General features: G+C 53.1%; 11 protein-coding genes across 11 annotated transcripts; 6 read left to right on the top strand and 5 right to left on the bottom strand.

Annotated features, from left to right (window-relative positions):
- Nucleotides 1-317: 317 nt before the first annotated feature.
- J4E83_003795 (uncharacterized protein) lies at nt 318-1,864 on the bottom strand (the record flags this gene model as incomplete). The annotated part of the gene is made up of 2 exons (XM_049330728.1): nt 318-1,136; nt 1,184-1,864. The coding sequence occupies 2 exons, from the start codon at nt 1,862-1,864 to the stop codon at nt 318-320; spliced, it is 1,500 nt and encodes a 499-aa protein (XP_049190145.1).
- Nucleotides 1,865-3,021: 1,157 nt separating this feature from the next.
- TIF34 (translation initiation factor eIF3 subunit) lies at nt 3,022-4,247 on the top strand (the record flags this gene model as incomplete). The annotated part of the gene is made up of 5 exons (XM_049330727.1): nt 3,022-3,066; nt 3,125-3,163; nt 3,211-3,232; nt 3,286-3,759; nt 3,811-4,247. The coding sequence occupies 5 exons, from the start codon at nt 3,022-3,024 to the stop codon at nt 4,245-4,247; spliced, it is 1,017 nt and encodes a 338-aa protein (XP_049190144.1).
- Nucleotides 4,248-5,196: 949 nt separating this feature from the next.
- On the top strand, nt 5,197-5,764 carry MBF1 (multiprotein-bridging factor 1; the record flags this gene model as incomplete). Its single annotated transcript, XM_049330726.1, has 2 exons — nt 5,197-5,358; nt 5,453-5,764. 2 exons carry the CDS (start codon nt 5,197-5,199, stop codon nt 5,762-5,764), a joined length of 474 nt encoding a protein of 157 aa, XP_049190143.1.
- A 742-nt stretch (nt 5,765-6,506) lies between these two features.
- J4E83_003792 (uncharacterized protein) lies at nt 6,507-7,720 on the top strand (the record flags this gene model as incomplete). The annotated part of the gene is made up of 3 exons (XM_049330725.1): nt 6,507-6,641; nt 6,769-6,975; nt 7,073-7,720. The coding sequence occupies 3 exons, from the start codon at nt 6,507-6,509 to the stop codon at nt 7,718-7,720; spliced, it is 990 nt and encodes a 329-aa protein (XP_049190142.1).
- A 129-nt stretch (nt 7,721-7,849) lies between these two features.
- J4E83_003791 (uncharacterized protein) lies at nt 7,850-8,270 on the top strand (the record flags this gene model as incomplete). The annotated part of the gene is made up of 2 exons (XM_049330724.1): nt 7,850-7,858; nt 7,929-8,270. The coding sequence occupies 2 exons, from the start codon at nt 7,850-7,852 to the stop codon at nt 8,268-8,270; spliced, it is 351 nt and encodes a 116-aa protein (XP_049190141.1).
- A 402-nt stretch (nt 8,271-8,672) lies between these two features.
- J4E83_003790 (uncharacterized protein) lies at nt 8,673-11,065 on the bottom strand (the record flags this gene model as incomplete). Its single annotated transcript, XM_049330723.1, has 5 exons — nt 8,673-8,802; nt 8,853-10,597; nt 10,645-10,766; nt 10,817-10,886; nt 10,943-11,065. The coding sequence occupies 5 exons, from the start codon at nt 11,063-11,065 to the stop codon at nt 8,673-8,675; spliced, it is 2,190 nt and encodes a 729-aa protein (XP_049190140.1).
- A 1,334-nt stretch (nt 11,066-12,399) lies between these two features.
- On the bottom strand, nt 12,400-12,988 carry J4E83_003789 (uncharacterized protein; the record flags this gene model as incomplete). Its single annotated transcript, XM_049330722.1, has 2 exons — nt 12,400-12,834; nt 12,887-12,988. 2 exons carry the CDS (start codon nt 12,986-12,988, stop codon nt 12,400-12,402), a joined length of 537 nt encoding a protein of 178 aa, XP_049190139.1.
- Nucleotides 12,989-19,166: 6,178 nt separating this feature from the next.
- J4E83_003788 (uncharacterized protein) lies at nt 19,167-20,374 on the bottom strand (the record flags this gene model as incomplete). The annotated part of the gene is made up of 2 exons (XM_049330721.1): nt 19,167-19,550; nt 20,252-20,374. 2 exons carry the CDS (start codon nt 20,372-20,374, stop codon nt 19,167-19,169), a joined length of 507 nt encoding a protein of 168 aa, XP_049190138.1.
- Nucleotides 20,375-21,345: 971 nt separating this feature from the next.
- VMA6 (H(+)-transporting V0 sector ATPase subunit d) lies at nt 21,346-22,602 on the bottom strand (the record flags this gene model as incomplete). The annotated part of the gene is made up of 4 exons (XM_049330720.1): nt 21,346-21,429; nt 21,483-22,375; nt 22,429-22,517; nt 22,571-22,602. The coding sequence occupies 4 exons, from the start codon at nt 22,600-22,602 to the stop codon at nt 21,346-21,348; spliced, it is 1,098 nt and encodes a 365-aa protein (XP_049190137.1).
- Nucleotides 22,603-22,928: 326 nt separating this feature from the next.
- On the top strand, nt 22,929-25,376 carry J4E83_003786 (uncharacterized protein; the record flags this gene model as incomplete). Its single annotated transcript, XM_049330719.1, has 1 exon — nt 22,929-25,376. One exon carries the CDS (start codon nt 22,929-22,931, stop codon nt 25,374-25,376), a length of 2,448 nt encoding a protein of 815 aa, XP_049190136.1.
- Nucleotides 25,377-26,114: 738 nt separating this feature from the next.
- Nucleotides 26,115-26,544, top strand: RPL33A (60S ribosomal protein L33A; the record flags this gene model as incomplete). The annotated part of the gene is made up of 3 exons (XM_049330718.1): nt 26,115-26,139; nt 26,191-26,394; nt 26,447-26,544. 3 exons carry the CDS (start codon nt 26,115-26,117, stop codon nt 26,542-26,544), a joined length of 327 nt encoding a protein of 108 aa, XP_049190135.1.
- Nucleotides 26,545-27,379: the final 835 nt, after the last annotated feature.

The raw sequence follows: 27,379 nt of genomic DNA, 5'->3' as shown, positions 1-27,379 counted from the left end.
ATCAGAACCCGCCGACGCCAAACTTTTGCTCCGCGACTCGCGTGTGCGTTTATTACGTACCACTCAGGGTGCTAAGGTCCGAACGGGCAAAACAAGCAACGCGACTTCTCCAACATGGTTCATTGTACTGCTACCAAACCAATCCTGCCTGTGGCTATCATCTTCTCCGCCTGGGTTGTCCTGTGTATTCATGTACTGTACTCTGCGGGTCCGCAATATTTCACAAGGCTACATCAACCTAGGGAAACACCGACCACTCTGGAGCCTACATCGACGTCAGGCTACCCACTTTGAATGTCTACATCTCAATGTAGTCTCTAGGCCTTGGTCGCATCCATCAGAATCCCATACATGACGAACATCTGCTCCGCTTTGAGTTTAAGACCTTCCACATGGTCTGGATGACAAAAGCGGGCAAACCTGTCCGGGTGCCAGAGATTCCGTGTCTCTTTAAGCCACTCGTACGAGTATTTACCGGAACCTTGCAGCAGTGCCAACAGATCGTGAAAGCAGATACCCAATGAAGAGACCGAGACCGATTCCTTAAGTGGTTGACATTCCGGCCTAGTGCATTCATCGACGTAGCTTGACATCGCTGGGAATTGCTGCAGCTGACCGGGTGTGAGGAGCGTCTGTAGGTCTTGCTGAAACTGGATGTATACTGCCTTGGGGTCCTTGTGCACTGTGAGGTCGCCAAATTCGATCCAGGAGCCGTGCACATAACCCTTGAAACCCTTCCGGTCGATGGCTACGAACCAGTCACGACCCTCGTCACGGATGACCTTGACCTTGTCGCCTTTCCTAAGCTCTACCTCCCAATTGTCTGCTTTGTGCGGTCGCCCAGACTTCCTGACGGTTGCCCACTGGAAGGGTACAGGCTCCTCTGGCTTTCCCGGTATGTGCTGCATACGCTGTTCGGGTGCGGGCGCAGGAAGCTTGCTTTCATCAGACTCGTTGTCATTGACCGTGCCGGAACGGGAACTGCTCGGTGTAGAAGTATTGGTGGTATGTTCCAGATTGGTGTGGATAGCCTCTCTCTCGAAGCCAACAATGAACGGCGCGTCCAGTCCTACCGAGTGTTTCTTGATGAACACGAATGTCTCGCCGTTTTCTGCATGCGGGCTGATGAATACGTACTGGGACATGTTAGTCGCGATATAGAGTAGCACATGTGCATACTCACAGCGAGCTCTTCGTTGAGCTTGCGCATCCGCTCATCCTGTTCCAGACCTCCCCAAAGCTTGTTCCATTCAATCCTCATGAGCTTGGCCTCGAAGTTCCAGAGATGGCGGTCCCCGCTCTTGATATAGTATGACCCGTTGGCATTCCATTGGACGTTATCTAGCGTACGGGGTCCCCTCAATTCGCCGTTGATAATTCCGTTACCCTCACGGGTTGCGGAGCTTCCTTCGCGTAGCTTGTCCGCAAGCTGAATTGGAACATCCGCGCATGCCCATACCGTGCCAGACCATGCTACGAACGAATCGGCTGCGCCAAGCTGTACTCGGAGACCGGACCGGAGGTATTCGGAATCCTGGATTGTCTGGATGAAAGACTTCAGCGCCGATGGGACATCAGGTCCGACCATGAAGTGCGTTGTGCCGTCTTCAGGCCCCCAGACGAAGAACCAAGACTCGGGTCTGCTGCCATACGAGGCCCATGTGATCTTCTTGACAAGACCTCGACCTGCGCCGACAGCTTGGAACAGCCTGGGTGGTAGATACGTAGCGCTGTAACCGTTGGGAGTACCGAGGAACTGATCGCTGCCTTGGCCCAAGGTTATGATATATTTGTCCGGTGGTAAAGGCCTGAGTCTTCCTAGCGTAGCTGTAATGATGGAGGGAGGAAGCGCTGCAGAAGCCATATTGAAGGTAGGGAACTAAACAATGTGGAGCCTACATCGAGGTTAGGCAGCTGCTTCGCTTGTTTTCATGTTGATGTAGTCTGCAAACCTTTTCAGTTTCCCTTCCTGTACGAGGAGGTCGCGAGATCCGCGACTCGAATTTGGCGTATTTGGGAAGTCGCGCTGGAGTATTGTGGGCTTGCCAACCGCGAGGTGGAAGGAGGAGCGCGTTTGCGCCAAGATTTGCGCTCGCAACAAACGGAAAGCGCGACACTGTCATATTCGGTGAAAGTGAAAAGCGATAGTTGAGAGTGTGAGAGAGCCAAAGTAGACGAAGGAGAGAGACTGGACTACACACATGCGGCTGAACCGGCCACTTCGTGCGAAGAAAGTGCTGAACAGCTCTGCAGCGTGCAGCCTACATTAAGGCCCACGAAAGGCGAGTGAGAGAAGACAGCGTTGATATAAGCCTCACGGTGTTCACTTTCCCTTTGAAATAGTGTGCGACAGTTAATCAGTGACTGGTATCATGCGGTAAGATAGTGATCTGTGATATGTAAACACCTCCGAGGCTTTCGACTGGCCACGGTCTAGATACTCGGTGCCAACCCAAGGTGCTTTGTCCAACAGAATTAATACTGTATTTGAGCACATAAAAGCTTGACAAAATTGCAGCCGCGGGAGAACGCGCCCATCCTCATATTGCATATAGTATAAGAGATGATAAAAGGTACCTGTTTCAGATTTACCAGCTTGCCAGCTCAATCACTAAGTAACGAAAGCATGCTAATAGCTTGCGGAACGATTGATCTGTGACTCACAGGCTGCTCCCTGACACGCATTACAGCCTACGCCTTGTTGATACATAATTACTCAGAAGGCGAGATGTGACTCATCTCAGTACGCACCGTTAGGCCGGATACAGTCCCGAAAAGTGGCTCGAACCAGTATGTATAGTCACTAGGCTTTCGTAATGAACAGCTGAGTCAATGCGGAGAGATGATGTTCAGCGCAGCGGTTCATCTATGGTTGCGGGACAAAGCCGCTAGTCGGCTAGCGCCAAGCAGCCCACTTCGCCCGCTGAACGTCGATATGCACAAGAGTCACCCAAATTTCGAGACGCCGCCCGCCACATATAAGCCGACACACCACCCCGCCTCCACACACCCATCACAAACATGAGGCCTATTCTTCTCTCCGGTCACGAGCGTGCGCTCACGCAAGTCAAGGTTCGCATGCGCCGTGCGTAGGATGAGGGACGAGGAAACTAATGGCATACAGTACAACGCAGATGGAGATATCATTTTCTCCGTATCCAAGGTACGTTTTTCTCCCGTCTTCTGAGGCGCGGAAACTGATTTTTGTAGGACCACGTCGTTTGCGCCTGGTGTTAGTAAACAACCTGTACAAGAGGAATGCGAATAGAAGCTGATGCGGTGCAGACTCACACAACGGCGAGCGAATCGGAACATACCACGGACATCAGGGAGCGCTATGGACGGTCGACGTAAACCCATCCTCTGAGCTACTGGCTACCGGTGGAGCAGACAACACCATGAGGTTATGGCATGTGCAGACAGGCAAGCTTCTCCACACCTGGGAATTCAACACCAGTATCAAGCGCTGCGAGTTCTCCCCAGACGGCAGACAGCTACTTGGTGTCACCGAGAAGCGATCAGGACATCTCTCCACCATCTGCGTCTACCCCATCAACCCCGACCCGGAGGCGCAACAGTCGGACGAGCAGCTGCTCAGGATCGTATGCGACGAGTCCAAGGCGACAGTCGCTGGCTTCTCATACCTCGCAAAATACATCATCAGTGGACACGAGGACGGCTCAATAACCCAGTGGGATGGCAAGACTGGAGAACTGCTCAGCTCCAACTACGACGTTCATGAGCCAGACATGCAAATCAGTGAGTGTCATGCACACCTCTTTGGCTGGAATGGAAGCTAACAGTGCGCAGCCGACATCCAATGGGCTCCCGACCGAACCTACTTCATAACCGCCAGCAAGGACAAGACCGCGAAGCTCGTCGACGTCGAAGAGCTCAACGTCCTCAAATCATACGTTGCCGACACACCCCTCAACTCCGCCGCGATCACACCTGTAAAGGACTACGTTATTCTTGGTGGAGGACAAGCAGCCATGGACGTCACCACAACCTCGGCACGTCAAGGAAAATTCGAGGCCCGTTTCTACCACAAGATTTTCATGGAGGAGATTGGTCGTGTGCGTGGTCACTTCGGCCCCCTCAACTACGTCGCCGTACACCCACAAGGAACCAGCTACTGCAGTGGAGGAGAGGACGGTTACGTGCGTGTGCACCACTTCGACAAGCCATACTTTGACTTCATGTACGAGGTTGAGCGGGAGGTCGCGCAGTCGCAGTCGAACTTGTAATAGTATGACCTCACGAAGAATGGTTGATATGGTTCAATATGGCTGCATGCATGCATTGGCGTTCCGGCGGTCGGGTTAGGTGCTTGTCAAGATTAGACGAGCCTTTGTCAAAAGTTCATGAGCGATCAGGGCACATATAGACACTTTATCTAAGTGTCCGAACACATGTACCTCATCAATGAAAACTTCAAGCAATATACTGATGCACATTTCCATTGTGTTTATATATGTCCCGCCCCAAGCACCAGCGCCTGCCCATAAGGAGCAGACACCCTAGCATTCGGTCAAAAGTACAAGCAAAGGGCTTGGAACGGGTTGGTAGCTGATCTTCCTGCTTTTGACAAACGAGTCCATCATCGAGAAGGAAGGACGACGTATACTGAAGAGGTTGTAGGTACACAGAGTACCAAAGGATAAAGACGCGTCGATGCTGCTCACTCCGTCGAGCGCAATGTGAGACGCGAAAGAAAAATATTTGTCAACCACCTATGATCCAAACACAGCGGCTGGCTTGAAGGACTGGTAGCTAACAACGACGTGACGCACAATGAGTGCGCTCGTATTAGCCGTCGCAAACGAACGTTGAATGTAGTGATTGTTCGGTGAAAGAAGGGCGGAAGAACAGTGAAGGGCTGAAGCGATCGTGGAAGCTTCGAGAGACCCTGTCCTAAGCGAGTTTAGCGCGTGGCGGTGACCTCACCTGCCGCTCCGACTCATCGCGGTCACACATTGCTCTTTGGGCCTCTACATAAGCAAAAGCTCAATCCTCTCTACTACAAAGCCCTTCGCATCCACATTACATTTCCTCTCTTCCAAGTTCGCCGTCTGACAAACTCATCGACGAACAATCACCCATTTCAAGAGGACACCCCACATCTGCGCCCAACTCAGCCTTCCGCACCCGACAACCACAACCTCAAGCCCTCTACTCCTCAACACCACATTCAAGATGTCTGACGACTGGAACTCCGTTACCAAGATCGGCAGCCGCACTCGTGGTGGCGCCGCCGGACCCCGCGAAACCGTAGTCAAGGGCAAGTCAGCTCTGAACGCTGCCCAACGTAGCGGCGGTATCGTCGCCACAGAGAAGAAGTTCGCTTCTGCCAACGCCGTGAGTACTCCTTACACGTCCGACTTAGTTTAACAACTTCGTTCTTCGTGATGCCCAAAGTTCACTCAAAATAATACTAACCGACCAGCCACAGGGAGCTTCGTCAGAAGGCCAGCGCCTCACCAAAGTCGACCGTTCCGATGACATCGTCAAGCCCAAGACCGTTGGTATCGCCGTCGGCCAAGCCATCGCTAAGGCGCGCTCCGAGGCAAAGAACGACAAGGGCACAACTATGACACAAAAGGATCTGGCTACAAAGTGCAACAGCACACCCACCATCATCGCAGACTTTGAGCGCGGCACAGCAACACCAGACCAGAAGCTGCTAGGAAACATGGAGCGCGTGCTTAACGTCATCCTACGGGGTGACAAGATGGGGCAGCCCAAGTTCCCAAAGAAGAAATGAGCGGGTCATTGCTGAGGTCGCAGACCGGGCGCAAGTACACGCTCAGGTTGCGATATTGCGATGCATTCCGCTTCTAAAAGGTAGCTTCGGCTGCGATAAGTCTCTTCTGAATTAGCGGGCTTGGGATGGGCGTTTGATGGACATCACGGTAGAATACCACAATGGTGGACAGCGTACGATAGCTACGGCCTAGCCTGTACTGCGCGGGCTTTGTAGCTCAGTCTCATTGAGCAGCCGTAGAAACTAGATAAAACTACGATCTACGCGCAAGCAATACGTTGCCTCTGAACATGCAATTGACGTCATCGAAGTTACATGATGCGCAGCATCGCACTAAATCTCTCAGTTGTATCCTCGTATGCGGCGAGCGAATCTCCACCCTTTAGACCCCGATGCTAGACAGATTTGAGTGCACCGACATGTGTATCGTAGTGCGGCCAAGTACATGATTGGCTCGTGCTAGCTAGCGACTCACCGTTACCATCAACAGCCCGCAGCCTGCCTTCACGACACAGCATTAACATGACCCCGTGAAGCCCTTCCATATTATGCTCATACCCTCATACTCGCACAAAGCAAGAATCTGTGGTGTCGGTATCCCCATGTAAACAAGCTGCCCATTCTAGCCCTACTGCGCCTTCCAACTTCACCTGCGCACTTTCCTACGAGAGTGCCTGCGCTAACCTCTCCCAGACCCATCGTCTTTCTCTCTATCCTCCTCATCTTCTTGTTGTACTTCAGCATGAGTACTACAGATCACACTTCCACGGTTCCTGTCCCGGCAGAGCCGGCGTTGGACTACCACTTCAAGTACACCGTGCAGAAGGGCATTTTCATGCAGAGCGAAGACGAGACTGATGACAAGAGTTTTGATTTCGTATGTTCCACTCTTATCTTCGATATTCTGCACGCAACCATGCATTTCGCGATACCGCTATATCCCGTCGCTTCATTCACATCATTCGGATTTGGCATCCAAGGTAGCTGGCTAACATCCATGGCAGAAGACACAAAAGTTTGGTTTGATCGATCGTTCCTACCCGGGAGAAGATGGCAGCGAAGAATTGCAATGGAAGCGTCTTGAGAAATACGTGGCTAGTCTGGAAGCCACTAAGAAAGAGGGCGAGAGCTACAAAGTACTCTTTCTGGGTCGTCATGGTCAGGGTTGGCATAACGTTGCAGAGACAAAGTATGGGACAAAAGCTTGGGACGTAAGTTCAATCCGCTTTACAACCCTTCCCTTTTCGTGAATCATCCCTCTCCAGACATGTGCCATCAAGGAGACATGACGCTAACATAAACACCAAGTGCTACTACGCCGCCCTCGACGGCTACGACGGCATAACCTGGGCGGACGCAAACCTCACCGCTGTAGGCCAAGACCAAGCTCTCGCTGTGAACAAGCTGTGGGCCGAACAACTTCCCTTCGGCATCCCACCCCCACAGACATACTACGTCTCACCCTTGACCCGTACAATCGAAACGGCAAACTTGAGTTTCAAGTCCCTTCCTCTTCCCGAGTCACGCCCTTACAAACCCTTCATCAAAGAGCTCGTCCGCGAAGCCCTCGGCGTACACACATGCGATCGCCGCAGCACAGCCGCGCACATCAAAGCCACCTTCACGGATCCACCTCTCACTTTCGAACCTGGATTCTCAAACGAAGATCTCCTCTGGGAAGCTGGATACCGGGAACCGAGGTCTGCAAGACGGTATCGCCTAGCCACGTTCCTGGACGATGTTTTCGCTACCGATGACAATGTGTGGTTGAGTTTTACTAGTCATTCGGGAGCGATTGGCAGTATGCTAGAGGTGCTTGGGCACAGGACGTTTGCGCTTGAGACGGGGGGTGTTATACCGGTTTTTGTCAAGGCGGAGAGGGTGCAGGGGAAGAGGGAGGTGCCGCCTAAGGAACCTAGTGCTTCGCCGCCGTTGTGTGATGGACCGCCTCAGTAAGATCAGAAAGGGGCTCTGGAGCAGATTGAGGAATGAGAGGATCGGCAATCCTATACTCTGATCGGTGACATGTAGGGTAGTCTAATCTGATAACTTCATCACAACCGAATCGATTGTTCACGGTTTGCTATGTCACGCGTGTACTTCACGACGTACTTCGATTGCCAGGATAGCACAAATATTAACGAAAGCGCATAAAAGAACACAGTCTGCTCTCATATCCCCGTCTCATCGATTACCATCTACCGATTTCTCAGCAGCAAAAAAAATGTCCACCCCGTCCCCAATAAAACGAGACCCCTCCTGGTCCATCGACCAACTCAGAGCAAACTACGACATCCTCTGGAACGCGTACTCTGATCGTTACATGCCGCTTGATGATGATAGGAGTGAAGAGGATAAAAAGAGGATTGCCGAGCTTGAGACTTTGGTAGAGGATTTCAAGAAGAAGGACGAGGCCAAGCTTGAGGAGCAGAAGAAGAGCGAGGCGCGGAACAAGGCATCGATTGAGTCGCAGAAACCATACGAAGGAGACCCACACAATCTCTAGATGGAAAGGCTGAACGAAATGCTCGGGGACCTCGAATCATTTCCTGTTAAGTACTGTAATCCTCATGCAGACGTGAAATGAAATGAACCCTTACCGGTGAAGCCAAGCGAGACAATGGACAGTTAATGATGTGTTTCATTTGATCATAGGTATAGCTTAGGCCATCGTGCCGAGATCGACTCCTGGTACCGTACCGAAAAGTCCCAGCAGTTTCACCTCCTGCAAACAATACACGTGCTGTGCTGATATGTCCACCCCATCCTTATATAGACTCGCTGACAGCCCTCATGAACGCAACCCAGGTTCATTTTCCACTGCGCCCCTAATACGAACAACGAAGCAGACCCAACATTTTATGCAGATGCATCTCGTGAAGTCGTAACAAAGTAAGCGGGAGTCGTTTTACATCATGCCAAGGTCCTCCATGGCTTTGGCGTAGCTGTCCCAATCGGTCAAAGCACCGAGAGCACGACGCTGGTGTGCGCTGAGGAGCGTGAGACCGTAAATGTAACTTGCGTTGACCCATCCGAAGCTGTGACGTGTTAGCCATGAACTAGCAAGATGAGGTGAGAAGAAACATACCCTTCGCGAGGAACACCCTTGAAGTCGCTGCCTTGATTACCGTATTCGGCCTCAACCTTGTGAGGATCAATCTTCCTTGTGACATCGTACTTCTCAACGACAACGCCGTTGAAGTCAACAAATGCCTTGGTGACCATGAAGAGCCAGCGGTAGGCCAGACGCTGGGCTTCCGCATCGTAGCCGTATCGCTGCATACCGACCCAGGCAAGCATCTGCTGTGGCGCCCAACCGAATGGATAATCCCACTGACGGTTGGGGCGGTCAAGTCCAGTTTTGCCGCGCGACTTCTCTGTACCCGAAACAAGTCCTCCGAAGGCTTCCAGCTTAGGCAAAGCCTTCTCGACAAGAATGCTAGCTTGACGCGGAGTGGCGAGACCGGACCACATGGGCCAGAAAGTAGTGGCACTCTCGTAACCGGTGCGTTCTTGCTTGACAGTGTTATAGTCGAAGTACATGCCTGCCTCCTCGTCCCAGAGATACTTGTCCACATTAACGCGGCGTTTTCTAGCGCGGCGCTCCCATGTGGAAGAAGTCTCAATATGACCAGGCTTCATGTCGCCAGTGCGGAATCCCTCTGGAATTTCGAGCTTGTCGTTGAAATGGTTGCGAATGCATCGACCAATGTCGACTTCGTACTTGTAGAGCAGCGCATTGACGTCAACGACGGCGAGGTCTGCTGCGACCCTCTCCAGACGGTAGGAGGTGTCGTGTCCGGATTCACGCACAGCGCGGTCATGTAGGAAATAATCATCAAGCTCGGGCTCGTTGACCTTTCCGTTGTTGTATGCATCTACGAATTCCTTAAATGTCATACCATGCTTGTCGGCATACGGCATCAAGACGTGGTGGAAATGGCTGGCTTCCGTCTCGGGTGGCACACCTCTTCCGCCAGGTCGGTACCTGGTGAGTCCAGTGACAGGGTCTAAGCGCGGCGCGCTCATCCAAACCGAGTGGTATTCCTTGATGGCAGCAAGGATACCGTTGCGCAGGAATTCTTTGGAGTCAGGCTCGTGCTTGATGCGTTCATAGCATCGCAGAGTCATGTCGGTGAGGAACGGTGGCTGGGAGCGGCAGAGGTAGTATGTACGGTTCGCGTTGAGAATCTTGTTGTAGTGCTTGATGCAGAAGCAGAAGTGAATGACCATGGACTTGACCAGGTCGACGCGATCGTTGACGAGGAGACCAAGCGACTCCATGTAGCTGTCCCATCCGTAAAGCTCGTTGAAACGGCCGCCAGGAACGACGAAAGGCAGGCCTCTCAGGTCCTTCTTCTTCGTCTCTGGATCTATCCATTCCTCCATGGCAATGGCGAGCAGGCCGGGTGCCTTGTTCAAGTCGCGCACGTAATCGTCGTTGTCGCAGTCCTTGTCGAGCCAGATGACGTCGAGACGCATTTCGGGGTGTTCACGAGCAATGCGGGTGTAGTACTCGTACTGCTCAGGCGCGCCCTGAGGAATGTATATACGCGGACGCGGGTCGTCTGTCCAGTCCTTGGGGTCGACACCGACCTTTGCAATGTTGGAGCCATCGATGCGGCGGGTGAGGCCGTCCCAGAAGGAGAACTGGATGAGGCGGCTCAGGCGGTTTACGGGGTTCTCGTTCAATCGCGATTCGTCGAGCACAATGGTCTTGCGGCCGTAGTCTTTGGCGAGTGTGAGCTCCTGGAGCAGGTTCGAGAGCATGTAGGTGCCGCGGACGTCGTGCTTCTTGAAGGCATTGGAGCCGAGCGTACCAAGAGAAATGGTCTGTGTATTGTCAGCCATGCTCTCCGTGTTACTGCAGAGCATCGTACCTTGGGGCCCTTGTCGTCGATTGTGATCTGGTAGTTGCCGTCGGAATCTTCGCGGTCGAGGAGCTGGCGGAGCGTCTCCTCGACGTTTATCTTGAAGCGGCGAGGTTGCAGGGAGATTTCATCTGGTCTTGTTAGCCAATGGCGCGGCGTGGGTGCGGTGGAAGGTACGTACCGTGACTGATACGGCGACCAGCAATGGCGCCCTCGGCCAATGGAGCATTACGCGTGGAATTGTCTACGTTCTGCACTCAATTAGCCTCGTCATGGCATTCGAAGGAGGAAGGAGCGCGGTACTCACGGCTGAGTAGGTCCGGGCTCTGGCATGCTTCTTCGAGTGACTCTCGCCATAGTAGACGTGCGGTGCAGCGTATGGGTCGAGAACAGTCGAGGTTCGGCGGGGCTTGGAAGATTGCGAGCTCATGCTACGGGGGCGGTGGGGCGACGACACCAGTCAAGGAGTGTGGTGGTAGGAGGTGTTGTGGTGGTGAAGATGTGCTATGTATGGCGTAGGTACTGGTCAGCGTTAGCTTTGAGGGTGGTTGACGGCGAGGGTGGGGGTGGGGCGGCACCTTTGTATCAAGATGCTTCAGAATCTAGGGAACGGCGGGCGGCGGTCACACGACGATATGCTGGTAGTGCTAGTCTAGGTGGCGGGTGCAGCGTAGGACTGGAGAGAAAAGATGGATATGCAACGGGCGAAGGTAGCAGTTTTGAGCGCTGCAAGGCCGGCAGGTCCGCCGATGGCAGCAGAAGGGCATAGCAGCAGGCGTCAGTGGTGGGTCTGCTATCACGATAGGCAATGACAGACCAGGCGGTGAAGCAGCTGCATCGTGCCAGACGCAGGCGGCGTGACTGCTATCAATGCGACAGCCAGGCGGCATGATGATGCTGAGCGAAGACTGCCAAAGGGCCCCGTGCTGCCCTGAACCCCTGGGTACTTCTTCCTCCTCATCACCGTCGCGACTTGCACGCGCGCGCCGACCTTGGCCGCCTCATCATAGAGCCCCACCAGTACGTCATGGCACGATGTCCTCGTTCGACAATCCGCGTGTTTCGAATCTCATCTGTTGAGCTTCAATGCCTTGTGTGCGGCGCCTTTGTTTTTCTCCTGCCTAACTCCGGACGCACCTTCCTCGAGCGACGCGCCTGCTGTGACTGGCTCGGTTGCCGGGGTCAGGCGCTGCGTGTCCGTCAGCCTGCAGGCCTTCCCCCACGGGAGCCAGCAGTCCGCACTACACCCGCAACTCCATCGTGACCTCCGAACAAACTTACTCTCCCTCTCACTCATAGCTCGAGAGCCAGCTGAGGCTGTCGCCTAATATTACCCCATCAGGTCAGCAGATCTAGATGTCCGTCGACCTGCACTGCATCTGCTGATGGCCGTCTCCGAATCTCATCGAACATGCGACTTTTTCCGTCTGATGTTCACTTCCGGCTCTCCAAGCTCAGCCGTCTGCACGCCGGCCGGTCCTCGGATGCCTACCAGAAGCACTGCACAAGCACACAAGTTGCAAGGTAGGAGAGTGTGGGGGTTGTCAAACGACTCGTCGAGTCTGTCTTCTTTTGATATATACATTACACACTACAAAGTCGTGCTTTTTCGTAGAATTTTGGGTAGTTCGGCCATTGGCATCGTGACAAAAGAGATGGTTGCGCAGTCTTGAATGGTATCCGTAAACCCCAACGCCTTCGCTAACACGCAAGTAGACAAATAAAATGCAAGACCGGCTGGTCGACGTTGATAGATGACTTTTTTTAAACTTCGAGCTTCTTTGCTGCCTGCTTTCGGCTTCTCCTCATGCCTCTCCAGCTCCACTTTGATCCCTTCTCCATTTCTTGCACGGGGACGCCCAGAGTTGATGAGTCTGGTCGTGGCGTGTCGATGTTGCTGCTCCAGCTAGTTGAGGCTGTCTCGAGTGATGTGGCGTTTGAGGCGGTTCTTGACATGTCGACGCTGTACGCGCTCTCGTATGACCTGAGCTTCGATTTTGGTCGTGATGGGAGGGGTTCTTGGAGAGCGAGGAAGCCGGAAGCGAAGCATCCACCGTACGCCTTCAACACCTCCAACGACGCGGCTCTCCTCAAGGCGATGGTCTCTCTTTGGCTTTCGACATTGCCGTCGTCTGACTCGGCAAAGTCACCGTCGTATCGGTAGTAGAGTTGGTCATCCATTTGACAAGCGCTGTCAACCTTTGATATTGTTAGCAGTGAAGCGATGAACTGTTCTCGAGTCAAGACATACCTTCTTGTGTGTAGCGGTGTGTAATTGTAGGTTCTCCTCAGTGAGTTGGACTTGGTTGAAGCAAGTGTCCCAGTTGGGTGTGCGTCCAAGGTTTTGATACATGTTGGCTGGTGGTGGTAGAATGTTCCGATGGGTGCTTTTGATTGTATTGGAGATCGAGGGTCTTGATGTAAGGTTGGTAGTTGCTGCTCTGTTGACTTTGAGTTTGACGGAACCAAAAGGCTAGGGCGCTCAAGTGTTATATACCGAGCGTCACTTGGTATCCTAGCCAGCAATCAGGACGGCATCCACCCCAGCATGCGCCATAGCGCCGCGCTCGCCGATTGACCCCAGGGATCGCGCCCAAAAACGTGGTACATGGCTGCGGCTCTACCGTTTCCGTCACCTCTCACGCTCAGACCAGATCAGCGTTCGTTGCTTTTAGTTGCCGTCTGCGCAGGGGCCCCATGGCAGATCCTAGTGTACTGAGCCAAGGGGCTGGCTGTTCAGCCATGCACAAACTCCACAATCTCTAGAGGCATGGCGCCTTCGTATAGTGGACCTATCGCAGGCGGCAGACGTGGCATAATTCAAGCCTCAACCCCTCTTGCTGCATTCTATCGCGTGCGCCGATCAGCCACGCTTTGGGATGCACACCAGACGCCTCAGCCGCTCCTTCGTCGCAGTCTGCTGTCAATCTTCTATACTCGCAAGCATGCAGCCCTCACGCCGGCATAGAGGCTAGAGTTGACAGCTCACCTGACGTAGATAGCGCAACGTCTCAATCTGGAGTAGGTAAGCGAGAGACTCTGTAACCAAAAGCACAGTGGGCATCTGGCCGCTGGGCACGTTCAGCATTTCGAAACAACAACAGCCTCTGGCCCAATCTCACCGCCTGCCTGTCATCGTAGGACAACGGGCCTGGGAGGACGTATGCCCCTCACCTCACGGACGCAGAGCTAACTGCATGTTTCGAGACGCCAAGGGCGGTGAGATGAGTATTTGACAGCTGTTGCAAAAAGCACCAAACTGCCTAGCGCGGCGCGCCCCATGCGCCGAACGATGGATTCGCAACCATGTCGAGATCGTGACCTGTGATGCGGAAAGCCTGTTCCTGAGAAGATGCATGGAAGTCGTGGTGCGATGCCTGATCGGGATGCGACGCAGGAACAAACTTCTGGGCCGCTCTGCGGCGGGGCCCTCCACCAATCTGCACTCGCATGCTGCCTGGCGATCATTGCCAAGCATCACCTTATTCATGGTCACATTATCCCATCATCATCGCCAACACACGACGCGACGTGTCCGTCAAAGGATCGCAGCCCTCTATTCAAGGCAATAGACAGGCAATAGACCATGTCGACTTTCATCGGTATCCAACGTTGAGTTCACCATCTTCTAATCAGGCGCCACGACTTCGGTGTCCGCGACATGCTCAGCTAGCCAGAGATGCCCCCTGCCCAGATTGACTAGCGCGCAGGACGTCTTCGCTGTGGCTGGCGCCCACCATGTCCCACCTGAGAGGCCGACAGTTGCTGTAGATACACGGCCGCTCGTCGCTCCGGAACGCGACCGAACGAATAAGCCCTTTGTCCTGGGCGCTGGGTCCAGTTACGCAATCTGATCTGATCTCCCCTCCCGCGAACCAGGCACCCATTTGGCTGTGTACCTCGCGTTCGGGACTAATGCAGCCTTGTGCGAGAGACAGGTATGACAGCAACGTTTATGAGACATCAACACCAACGCTCGTCTCACTTCTCTCGGGACCTTGGTAGAACAGCTGTGCAAACACACGACACCTTCCCTTTCCTGAATAGACCCGCTCTGCAGCATCCATCGCGCCTGCGCACTGCAACAGCGGCCCAATATCATCGTCATGATGTATTCTGCCCGATTCGCATTCGCAACACCTGGGCATGACCTCACGATGCCTCTGTGCTCTGTACCCTGCTGCCTCACATCTTGGAGTTGCCTTCTGGGGAATATGGTGCGAACACCACGGCCTCCACTATACGAAGCCTCGCCGAACCGTCAGGCATCATTTCCAAATCAGCAAACCCCAGTCCAATGACGTTCCCGCCCTTTCGCACCCCAGTCGCAATCCAGCAGGCCGGCGACCTAACATCCTCGTATGAACGATTATCGAGAAGCTTCATAAACTCCCATGTTCAAGATCGCGATTTGCCCATGTCAAATGACTCGACACCCCCGTCCGGATCGACCCAACTCCGCGGCCCAACTGTGGTGACTCTTCCACAGTAGATCGCCGACGAGTGGAAAGTGGATATGGCAGGATTCCACCCCCGGTTCAATACTACAATATCGCGAATCGCTATCCTGATCTGTTCGAGATGAGAATAGCAGCCCTGTGCATTTTACCCGCCCGCTTGGTCGCCGGCCAGATCCACCGGCGTAGCGCAAATCTATGTGTGACGTCGTACCTTTAGTCTACAAAGGGCAGTCGTTCGTCGCCCCTTTAGAGGGGCGCAGGTGGAGATTTGTGCGACTTTATATATGTTTCGGCTCTTCTACCGCTGCCTGCTGCATGTTGTTTTCTGCCCGATGATGGGGCGTCACAGTGCAGGGTGGATCGACCGGAAGATGCCTGGTCACAAAGGAACGAAAAAGTACACAGCAGAGACGTGGCGCATGGCTACTGTAACCACCTGGACAGCCACCGCCCTATCGCAACTCGTCTCGGTGAGACTTGTTCTTTTGTCGCCCACCTTTCTTCGGCAGTCTGGATGCGGAAGCTTCTTCGGACCTTTTTTCCTTCTCTCTCTCTTCCAAGGTTTCTCCTTTCAGTAACTGCCCTTTTGAGGGAGGGCCTAGATGGTGGGTTAGGTCTGGATGTGATGCGTTCGATCGTGACTTCCTCATCTTTCCTCACTGAGATCGGTGTCTTCTGCGCGCGTTTGAAATCGCGAGAGAAGGCATGGCGAGAAGACAAAACAAGGTCAAAGTGAAGCTGGTCGTTACAATTGCAAATATGGAGTCTAGAGCTGACATGGGTATAGATCTAGATTGCCTGTCGTGTCTGTCTGCCCGGGATATCCTGAGAACATCAACTCAACACGCGGGTTCTCGCTCAACTTCAAACCAGGACCTTTCAGCTCTCATTTCGTGGCTATCTCGAGATGTTAGGATGGAGCGCAGGTACCTTTGTGATTTGCTTGTTACATGCCTGCCTCGGTCATTGCCGTCATTTTCAGCTTCTTTGTCAAGCAGCACGGCCGTAGACTTCAGCGACATCTGCCAGCCACCTATCTAGATGCTGTTTCACATGCAGATGCGGTACGCGCATGTGTAAGTGCGGGTGCGGGATGTGGAAGTGGTGTTGCATCTTATCCAGGTCTTGCTTGTGAGAGCGGTAGAGGTGTCTTTGGTGATGTAATGGGTGTTCGGTAAACTGTCGTTGTATTGATGACAAGAGATGTGTCGTATGGAAGGGAAATTTATACATTCCTTTCGGAGAGGAATAGCTCTATCGTTACGCAGTCCTGCTGATTCTCGAGAGGTCTGCGAGATGGCGTCATGGTGGTATTATGTGGAGTGACTCTCACGATCACGCCCGCTTATGGAGCAAGCAAGGTTGACGTTTAGCCGGAAGACAACCCTCACGCCACATCTACCAACACTGTGACGCAGCGATATGATTTCGCTCACCTACGCAAAATCCCTCTAATGACGCGAGTACACGCTGACTTGATCTTCTTTATCCTCGCTTTCTTCCTTTCTTGATGTTCCTCTTCCTCAAGCTCCATCATGTGCTTTCGCTGCATCTGCTCCCCTGCAGAAGAGAGACTTGGTTGTGGTTGTGTTTGTGGTTCGCTCTTGACAGAAGCAGTAGCAGTACTGAGAACACCACGCTCGCGTCCATCTGGGTCCATACTAGACGCTCGGGTTGTAGGTGCGCTAGCATTGGGACGACCTCGTCGCCTCTTCTCACTATGCGCATATCAGTGTCTGATACCACAGTACAGCCAAGAGGTATTACTCACGCAGCGTCATGACTCCAACTCTTACCTTGACTAGTATGATTCATCATATGCGGCCCCTCCATCTTCCTCGCCGTCACCGACTCAACTCCGAAAGGCCTGCCACCAACCCAGCCCTCATCCCACACCATCCTCCTTTTCCCCTTGTCTACCCTACCAAACCGATCTATTCTGGGATACTCAACGCGCGCCCTGGTGACCTTCCTAGGCCGTGGCGCATGCTCAAGCCCCGGCCACGTACCCGACGAGCTAGTGTACATGGAAGACGGTGAAGAGTGGTGCGTGTTACGAGGAGACTTTACAACGTAAGCGAGGGATGAGGGACCAGGGATGCATGGCGAGACTCGGCATGTTGGACTACATGTTTGAGGTCGCGGAGTGGTATCGGCGCAAGGGTTGGGGAGAGGAATGGGGACCCAGTCGAGGACGCATGGTACCGAGGGTTGAGGATCGTCGGTTGAGGAATGGTAGGTCTGTTGGTAAGGGTTATTGAGGGTGAACTTTATGCTAAGGCCACGATGGTACCGGTGATTAAGGTCTGGGTGTTGTCTGCATAGCCGTCTGTTTCATAAGTATACTTGCTCTCGTTGCTGACGAGAAAGGTTGACGCGGCTTTGCTTTGACATTCGCTCGATCTCGGCCTTAGCATATTCTGGTGTACTGATCGGAACAAAAAATGTTAAAGACCCTGAAGCTGGACGTCCAGCTGTTTCGGCTTTTGAGACGTTCGCTGCGAACGACTTACCTCGCACTGTCCTCCTGCTTCCCCGTTAGAAGCCATGTACTTGTTCTTTTCTCATCCGTAAATTCAGGGTAAAACGTTTAATTCGGGGTAAGGCGATGGTCTAGGCTTGAAGGAGGCTCTTGCACTGGCTATCTTTATTTTTGCAGGTGTCCAGAACACATGGTACTGTGCGCTTTGGCGAGCGAATGAAGTTGCCCATATTTAGGATTTTGGTGTTTTGACACCTAGCTGGACTGTGACTCGCTTGGAGCACATGTGGGAGTGAGTCGCTACCACTAAGTTCTCTTCAGCTCGTGGTTTATGTTGAGTTGTTTCCACGTTGCTGTTCAGACAAGCAACGAGAAAGAAGCTGAATTTAGGCACATGGCTCGCGATGCGAAGACAAGTGCACGAGAGCTGGACATCGTGAGGGTTTTGATTCGAAGAACCATGGCACACAGACGAGTGTGATAATTATGTGCTGAGGCTATCAGACATATATGCGAGCGTACATATGAGCGTGACGAAGGCTACGTGAGCGAGCCGTGCAGTCTGCTAGAAGCGAAGCTGGCCTTTGAAGTTCTCAACACGCCTACCTCGCTCAACACCGGCATGTTCCCGTATACCGGCGACACGATGGCTGGTACCATCGGTTAGGTCTGGATCTTAGCTGGCCGTTTGACGTTCGTTTTGTAAAGCGGTAATTGAGGGTGGCTCAGTATTTTGGTTCGGCAGTACCAGTGCCACAGCGTCTTTCCTCACCCACCCTGATTATTTTTTCATCGGAGAAAATGTATCCGCCAAATGATGGAGGGTACTCGTCATGCCGACTTCGCTTCGAGGAATGAAAAAGGATGTTTCTGCATGCGAGAAAGGTAAACGAAGGTGTGAATCCGGACTCTGCAGTTACGCACGTAGTCAACGAGATCTACAAAGACCTAAGGAATACTAACGCGAATCCAGTCACGTCTGTATTGCGCAAGTGGTGAACACGCGTTGCAGCAGTCTGAATGAGGATGAGCAAAGTGCATGCACCGTGGTGACTGCACAGATATGATCAACCTCTTAGCGCCATGACGCACATGCACACTCGCCCTTTCTTTCCTTTTCGGTCACTTAGGGTCCACACCTACTCCAGCAGACCCTCCAACACCATTTACCCCAAAGCGAGCCGGTGTCTCTCGAACGAGCTAGCTCCGTAAGCGAACACGTCGATCGAATAACCTTGCGTGAGAGACTATGGATTTGCTTCTTACATTCTGCGAGGCTTCACGCCAGTTTACTTTTTGGGGTCACCACCACACACCGTAATTTCTCCCTGCAGTAAACTGTCGCTACACCTCCTTTAACAAGCTCGTATCTAAACTTCGACTATGGCTGCACTTCGGCAAAGGTGGTTGCGGGCCTCATTTGGTGACTGGGGTTTTGCATTGGGAAGAGGATGGCTGAGATGGGCTAGGACTATCTGCTATCGTAAGACTATGCCTCATTGAACCTCTTACTGTAGATACGTCGCGGCTGCTTGCATGCTGCTTGCATGTTGCCACACGCATCGTCGTTCCGCCTGTCTCGCTTCCATCTAAGTAGTGCCTTGACCGTCCTCGTGACCAACTGGAACATCCCCTTGGGTAGGTGGATCGTCTCCCAGAATGATGGTTCTCATTCTCTCGATCTCCTCAAGAAGCTTTCGCGAATGTTCTACTATACGGGCCAGGAATGCCATGGATTCACTGAACAGTCTATCGCGATCCTTCCTGTAATGCTCGCAGAGAGCCTCTTTACCATCATGGAGATCCTTCCGGGCTTTTTGGATGTCGAGCAAGGCATCATAAAACGTTTCTAATTCCGTGGTGGTCCAGGTTGGGTCGCGTTCTAGTGTGGACATCTTGATGTTGATGATCAAATACTGTGAGGGTGCTGGCTTGTAGTGCGACACAGTTATATGTGAAGGTTCGTTTGCGACCTATAAACAAACCGTGTACAGCGTGATCAACGGATTTCACGCAATGAACGAACTATCAAGACAGCAATTGATTGATAGCATGACTGACTTAACAGTGACGTTTGAGTGCTGAGCGCAACAAGCCCAACATGATATGTGATAATTTGACTGTGTGGTTCCCTATAGAAGATCAAAGACTGATTCATGCCGAGGATGTGCGTTATATAGGCTGCTTACTTGTTAAAGCGTTTGTGTAGACTGCTTGAGCCTTTTGTGGTTTGGAGATAGACAGCTCGAGCCGGCACGAGGTTACGAAAATCTGATGTCAGAACTGCCAGAGTGACATAGCAGAAGCTAGAGAAACAGGCAGCATTTCTTCTTTAGTCATCTTAAACTTATTGTATCATTGTGCCTTCTGCGTAGATCTGGTTTGAAGATTTTATCGCTCCGATTATATACTATATGCTGCAAGACTCAACTCAGGCTCTCACAACGACACTAAAGACTGACCATCATCAGTAATAAGTCTCCGCTACGCATCCTTCATCATTTCTCGTATGCGACTGAAGATGAGATTTGAAATGAAGAAAACAAAAACTATCGCGAACGTACTCCACGGGCGAAAAACACCGGCTCTGGACAGCGTCGACGCAGCGGCAGAATTCTTGACTGTGACCTACAAGATGTTACTTTTGCAAGCGAAACAATGCCTGGCGACATACCTGTTGTCCCTCCGTTCCAGTTTGCTCGTCACCAGGCTCCTCGACTTGATGTGGTTGTACCGTGGGCAAGCCTGTGTCACTAGCAGCGGCCACCGCCCACTTGGATTTGATTGCAGTGGTCATGCTTTCCAGTGAAGCTCGCGCTCTGTCGAGACAACTGGTCGTACTGGTCAAGACAGTCCTATCTGAGTCTGCTCCAGCCGTTAGTGCACACACTTCAAGCATACATTTGACATACCAAGGCTCGCTTTCATGGCGTTGACGTCAATTTGGGTCAGGATGATGGGAGTCTCGAGGATATGCGAGACGGCTGCACATATTCCCTCGATGTCCTTACTCTCGTGGACAACTGTGGCCGTTGTTGGGTGAGTGAATTCCTTGGTCTCGTTATGCAGTCGTTCGGCGAGCTCGAGTGCCGGGCGTGATTCGGCTATCATCGTTGCTGGGCAGGTGCGGTAGAGAGTGAGGAGGTGCCAAGGGCGACAGTGTGATGATGTAAAGCCAGTGTGTGAGCGGTGGGAATTAGATGGTCCGGGGTACAATAAGGAAGCAGTAGTTGGAAATCGAAGGTTATGCGTCCGAGGGCGTTGAAGGGCGCTTAAATGGCAGGTGCGGATTCAGCACCGGCAAGGCCAAATATGATGTTCGTCCGATTCACGCCCGGCAGATTCTGTCGCGCTGAGAAGGTGCGGTGCTCCTTCCCACGATGACGTGCCAAGACCCAGGTATAGAGACCAGCCTCCGACCTCACTCTGATCCTGATCCCGAACTCCTAACACTCTTCCCATTCCTTTCGTGCTCCGAGGCCACTGTCGACACAGCGGAATCACCCTTCCCTTGCTTCTGAATATTTGCATACGGTGACGAGTCACTGCACATGGGCAATCGTAGTGGTAACAGCCAGAGGCGGGATTGAGACGTCTAAAGCATGGCCAGACGTATTGACACCAGACAGGAGATGAAGACGGAGACGGAGAACACACATGCAGAGATGTACAATCTAACAAAGTTGGATATACGAATCGCACCCTAACGCCACCCAAGCCATTCCGTAGTTGGACCCAAACATGCTATTACTACAATGATGCGCGCACTCAGAAGACGCTGATGTAGTTACCAATGCGCTCCTTTTGGTTCTGCGCGATACACTCGGCTATCCATGTGATGTTCCGGATTTCCTGCGTGTCATGTCAGTCATCACGTTTTCTTCAAGATGGAATCCACAACGTACCTGCTCGCGTAGCTTCACCCATGCGTACACAATGGCGTGAGTGAACTGGTGAGTGAATGCAAGCTTCGAGATCTCCATTTCTTTCTGATAAAAGAGATCCTCGAGACTCCTCGTCTCACCACCGACACCACCGGCCATGTTGCCCACACCACCGCCACCTCCACTGAGGCCGGTCTGGTCAAAGAACATTTTGTAGTCGGCAACACTCTCAACAGCGATTCGCACACCTTCTACGTCGTCCGCTCTCGAGAGCATTGTGGTTCCCTCTGGGTACAGCTTGCCGAAGCCTGGGTAAAGCTTCTTCCTGTCTGCCTTGGACAGCTCGGTACCGAACGAGTTGAGGGAAATGTTGATGCTCCTGCGGTCTGCCTCGAACTCCAAGACTTCCGACATGACATCTGCAGTCGGTGTTCCGGCAATGTCTGGGCAAGAGTTGATCCACTGGTGGAAGTCCTCGAGGTAGTTCTTGTACAGGGTGTTGCGGATAATCTCAATGTTGAGTTCGTCGAGATCCTGATGGCTGAGCGAGCCCTTGAAGTAGGGCGCGAGCGGCGTCTCAATCAGGACGGAGTTGTATAGTTCTTCGATGTTGGTCGCCACGCACAGCACCGGCATGGTCTCGAACCAGCCGAGCGGGTGACACCTTTCCAGCAACTCGCGCGTATCTCTCTCGTGCAGGGTACCCGTAATCAGCAGCGCGACATTGTCGATCATGTATCCGTACGTCAGGTATTCCATGAACTTGGAGAGCGAGCCGGTGGCGTTGGCCTGGAGATAGCGGAACTCGGCCACGAGCTTGTCGGTGGTCTTCGCGGCGAGCGCAGACGTGGACGGGTTCGGGGGCAAGTTGTTGAGGAAGTCACCGTACGCGGGCGAGAGCTGCAGCTTGACATCTGTAGCATTGTTAGAGCGGTTCCAGAGGCAGTAGCGACGGGATGCGATGTACCGTCGATGGTTTCGCACTGGGTCAAGTTGCTGTAGTTCTGGCTGGTGAGCAGTGCATTGCGGTAACCGCGCACGATGCCCTCGATGTAACTGCAGAGAGATGTCAGATATGAATGGAGCGACGACTGACGCGTGTATCATACCCGTATTTGACGTTGTAGTAAAGGCCCTCCATGATGCTGATGCTGGCTGCTGTCAACCGTCGCAGGCAAAGAGCTCCAGCTTGGTCGTCATGCCAAGGCGTGGCCCGTGTCGCGCCTGCCTCGATGGTGCTGGGGTGTTTACGCGCTAGCCCCAATGGCCGGAGGTGCATGTACAACTTTCTTAACTCCATCGCAACTTCCCTTGCCAACGCACCCCGACAACGCAACCATCCCAACACACCTTCGCAGCTGCATCTGTCATCAGATCATTCACTGCTTACTGGCAATTGCATCGCAACTGCCTCGTACGTCCCCACTGCTGTTGCGCACCGCTCCTACTGACCGCGCTCGCAGTACCATGTCAGCTACTACACGGCGCTCAACGCGTCGCACTGCAGCGACAGCGGCCACCGAGTCCTCGCAGCCCGCCTCCAGGCAAAGCTCACAGTCGGCGTCGCCTGCGCCAGAGACTGCCCCCAAGAAGAAGCCCGGCCGCAAGCCCAAGGCTGCCGCCGCCAAAGTCGAGTCGCAGACCGTGACAGAGTCGCAGCAGACAGTCACCAAGGGTCGCGCTACGTCACGCGCAAACGCCGCTTCCGCCGTCACCACAACAACCACCACATCATCAACAACCAAGACCGCGACGCAAGCGCCTGTTGTCGCCAAGAAGCTCACCAGAGCCGGTCGCCAGGCGCTGAAAGAGGCAGGCGTGGAGGCTTCGCCGCAGCGCAGCCTGGAACAGACGAAGCCCGCCAAACAAGGACGCGGCACAGCCCGCCAAAAAGTCACCAGTGAGAAACGAAAGGCAGTGGCCGCAAAGCTGGCGGCGGCCAAGGCCATCGAGAGCGCCGAAGACGAGGCCGAAGCCGAGATTGAAGATGGCATGGGCGCCTTCTTCACAAAAAGTAAGCACCATCTTCCCCATAGTTACACCCCTTCAGAGGAAGAAATCGACAACGAGCTCCGCAAGGAGAAGTACGAACACCAAGAGAGGGAGATTGATCATCTCCGCGAGCGTGTCACAAACCAGGAGGCTCGCATCCAGAATCTCGTGGAGATGATGTGGCAGAAAGATCAGCAGATGTTCCTCTATGAGAACGAGAACCTGCGTCTGCGCATGGAAATCACGCGACTAGAGAATATTCCACACATTAGCTACGGTACTCCGGCTAACGTCAGTTACGCAGAATTCGACAGTGAACTAGTAGCAATCAGCGAGTCATCTCCGGCACATGGTGTGTTTGTGAATGGCAACGAGGAAGCCCTTGCACTCCTCCACAAGATCGAGAGCTCTGCCAAAGAAACCAGGCGCGTTGAGCCCTCAAGCAATGACAGTGAAACATTCTCAGACAATGACGTCGCCATGGAACCTTCACCACAACAGCCGTCTGCTAAGAGAACCTTCGAGGATGTCACAGCAACGCCCAACCGCCCCGTCGCAACACCATCCAACATCTTCAGCAGGTCATTCTCTGCTATCAAATCCCGACTTTTCTCCTCGACCCCCAAGCCCCCGCCAACCCCCGAAGTGGCGTCGCCCACCGTGACGAAGCCTCTACCACCCCAAAACACAATCACCGAGACCCTCTCCCTCCCTCCTACACCTGTTGGCGAGCGCGTCAAGACGCCGAACAAGAGGCGTGCGCCCATGAACACACTGCTGAAACTACTGCTCAAGGGCGTCGACCGCAAGGACAGGCACAAGGCAGAGGAGTGGGCCAAGCAGGTCATTCCTGAATTGAAGAACGATCCTGCTTTCAGCGAGAAGCGTGCGCGTCTCCAGAAGGATGTTCTGTGCAAGGAGCTGTCGAATTTCCCCTCAGCTAAGCCTTGGGAGACTGGCTTCGGCGACCCGCTTGGTGATCTGGACGATGACGATGTTGTACCAGTCTGGGCTGTCTATCTCGATATCGTGGCTGAAGAAGAAGAGCACACCGCTAAGAAGCACAAGAAGACTCGCGAATTCACCACTGGCGACGACGAAGTTCCTACCATCGACGAGCAGTTCGCCGCCAGCAACGGCGCGCGCACTTCACCAAAGCTCTACAACAGCCATGGCCAGTCCGCTTCACTCCGTGACTTCCACCCTCGTCGCTCAATCGACCCATCACCCATGTTCAGCAACTCCATCTCACACAACACCGGCGGTAACATCTTTAGCGAACTACAAGGACACGACACCGCGGCACAGATCCGTGAGAACGATCGTGAGGTCCTGAAAAGCGCAACCATGGAGAACACCCACTCCCATAACCCAGGCATGGGCTCTTTCAGCGTCCCCGATGATGATTCCGATGAAGAAGACTCCACAATGGGCAGCGAGAGCGCTGACGCTGAAGCTACTCCTATCTGGACCCAACCACCCCCACCAGCCCCCGTTCCTGCGCATGCTCCCCTGCCAGGCGGATCTACGGATGAAGCGTCTGATGTGCCCGAAGCGCCCCCAACCCCTACCCGCCAGCAGCCTGGAGATGAGATCGAGCGCCAGCGCCAGAGACTCATGAAGCACACACCTGCCAAGCCTTCCCGTCTCCGCGAGGCCACCTACCCATCACCAAGCATTCTATCGGAAGCTGGCAACGTGTCACTTCTTGCCGCAACTCCTGCACAAATGGCAACTGCCGCATCGTCCATGTTCGACGACATGCCAGGAGCGGAGATTATCGAACTTGATGACGAATGTCAAGCTGAATTCGAAGAGATCATCAACAGTCACGAGTATCAGCAGAAGTTCAATGTCGAATGGCAAGCGCCCACCCTCACCTACGAGTCAGATGAGGAGGAGCCCAGCCCTACCTCCTCGTAAAAAATTGTTTATATTGCATTGTTTCGGCGTTCCTCACTTTCACACGAATCGAAATTGATCGGCCGGAATCAAACTCCTTGCCTGTGGGCATTCTTCTTCATTGTATTGCTTTTTCTCGTGTTTGCATAGCTGTGCGTTGGTTTTCGCAAGTATATGACCTCTCGTGGGTTGGAAGATGCATTTCTTGTTGGCGTTCTCCAGGGGCATAAACACGGATGATTGACGAAAGCTGTATACCCCTCGGCCGCTGTATGGTCGAACACTAGGCGCACGTTTTCGCCTAGTAGTTGCGTTGGTTTCTTGTTCCAATAGTTGCTTGTTTGAATAGCTTTAATATCGACTGAGAAACGTACATCCCAGAATATTGTCACCCGTGAAGTGATGAAGCGAGGAAGATGTGATGACTTGAGCTGATAACAGGCGGCAGGAAGGAGTCGAAAGTACTTAAGTTATTCACGATCTCAGATCGATATTAAAGCTGTGAAAGTGGGTATGTTTGTTGTTGCCGTAGTCTGAACTCAGCGGGGAGGTTAGATGTTGCTGCGCTCTGTCCGTGATGATAGTCCGGATTAGGCAACTAACCGACAGCCGTCGATCGCGGCAGTAGGTGCCTACATTATCACCACACGCCGTCTGAACGTCGAAGACCCATATATGTTAGGTAAGCAGTCTACCGAGCGCACACCAATCGACCAAAACTCACATTCTGACAATAAACAAACAATTGTAAAAATCGCGATGTCTTCAGAAAAGAGCCACCGTCGTAAGTAGCAGCAGTTTCACGCCGCTGTGCAGGTAGTAATAGTTTGTGCAGTATACGTCAAAGCCCGCCATGTCAGCTACCAGCGCGGCAAACGCAACACAAACCCCAACGTGAGCCTCCTCGCGCTTGAAGGCGTCGACAGCACGCAAGACGCGCAGTGGTATCTCGGCAAGCGCGTCGCATATGTCTACCGCGTTGCCAGCAGCAAAGAAGAAGGTCCTCGTGTGATCTGGGGCAAGATCCGCAGGACACATGGTTCGTACAGCTTGTCAGACTTGCGAAAGAAAAGATATTGATTCAAGAACAGGCAACTCTGGTGTTGTTCGCGCATCTTTCCAGAACAACCTCCCGCCAAAGTCATTTGGTGCGAGTCTTCGGGTTATGATGTATCCTAGCTCGATTTGAGAGCTGTTGGACATGGGAGAAGGAGATTTGGGAGCATTAGACGGCGTTTAGGCGATTTCGGGAATGGCCAATAGCCAGGATAGGAGTTTGTCTGCAAGACCTCGGGATTATATACCATGGTCATTGTAATGGATACAACATTTTGAGGTTCAATACTGGGCGCGAAACTTCGTACGATATTTCATCGTCGGAGACCACAATAGAGTTGTATTCCCTAGTCGAAGAGCAAAAGTGACGGCAACTGTGGAGCGAGGCTGGGGAATGGTGTCTGTGCTGTGAAGGTTTACGGGTAACACGTCCTCGGCGAGACTTCCTATATTCATCCACGGCTCTTCTGATAAGAACAGCACCACCAAGGCTGGCACCAAACGTTAGACAGTCATCGCGAACCTAACTCATATGGTCTCAAAAGAGACATGAGAAGACGTACGTCTTCGTAGCAAGGCGATGCTGTCATCAAGTGTAAGCTCAAGAAGCCCATTGCAAGCGGTGCTGCCACCGACCGGACTTTCTTTTTCCTCGGTCTATCGCCGACGGCACCCATCCGACAACCGCCCAGCACGCACCTCGCATCGAAAACCACCACCGGCCCTTCAACCAGGCCACACCGACACCGCGGCTTCTGAGATCGGCAAATGCGCCCCTGCACATCTCCAGTAAACGCGGTGCCGTTTGACAGATGGTCGAACCATACGTCACAGCGACATGCAGATCGTGCAGCACGTGCCGACGCCGCGCATGATGATCCCTCCAGACTACCCCGCAAAAGCGCCGCTTGCTACCCCAGAAGCCAAGATGCTTTCTACCCGCCTCCACACAAGAGGCTCGATTGCGC

This window comes from Alternaria metachromatica (assembly GCF_023757995.1).
Source record: "Alternaria metachromatica strain BMP 0045 chromosome Unknown scaffold_6, whole genome shotgun sequence".
Taxonomy (NCBI): Eukaryota; Fungi; Ascomycota; class Dothideomycetes; order Pleosporales; family Pleosporaceae; genus Alternaria; species Alternaria metachromatica.
The sequence above is the reverse complement of the archived record's forward strand: the minus strand, read 5'-3'. Positions and strand labels throughout refer to the sequence as shown.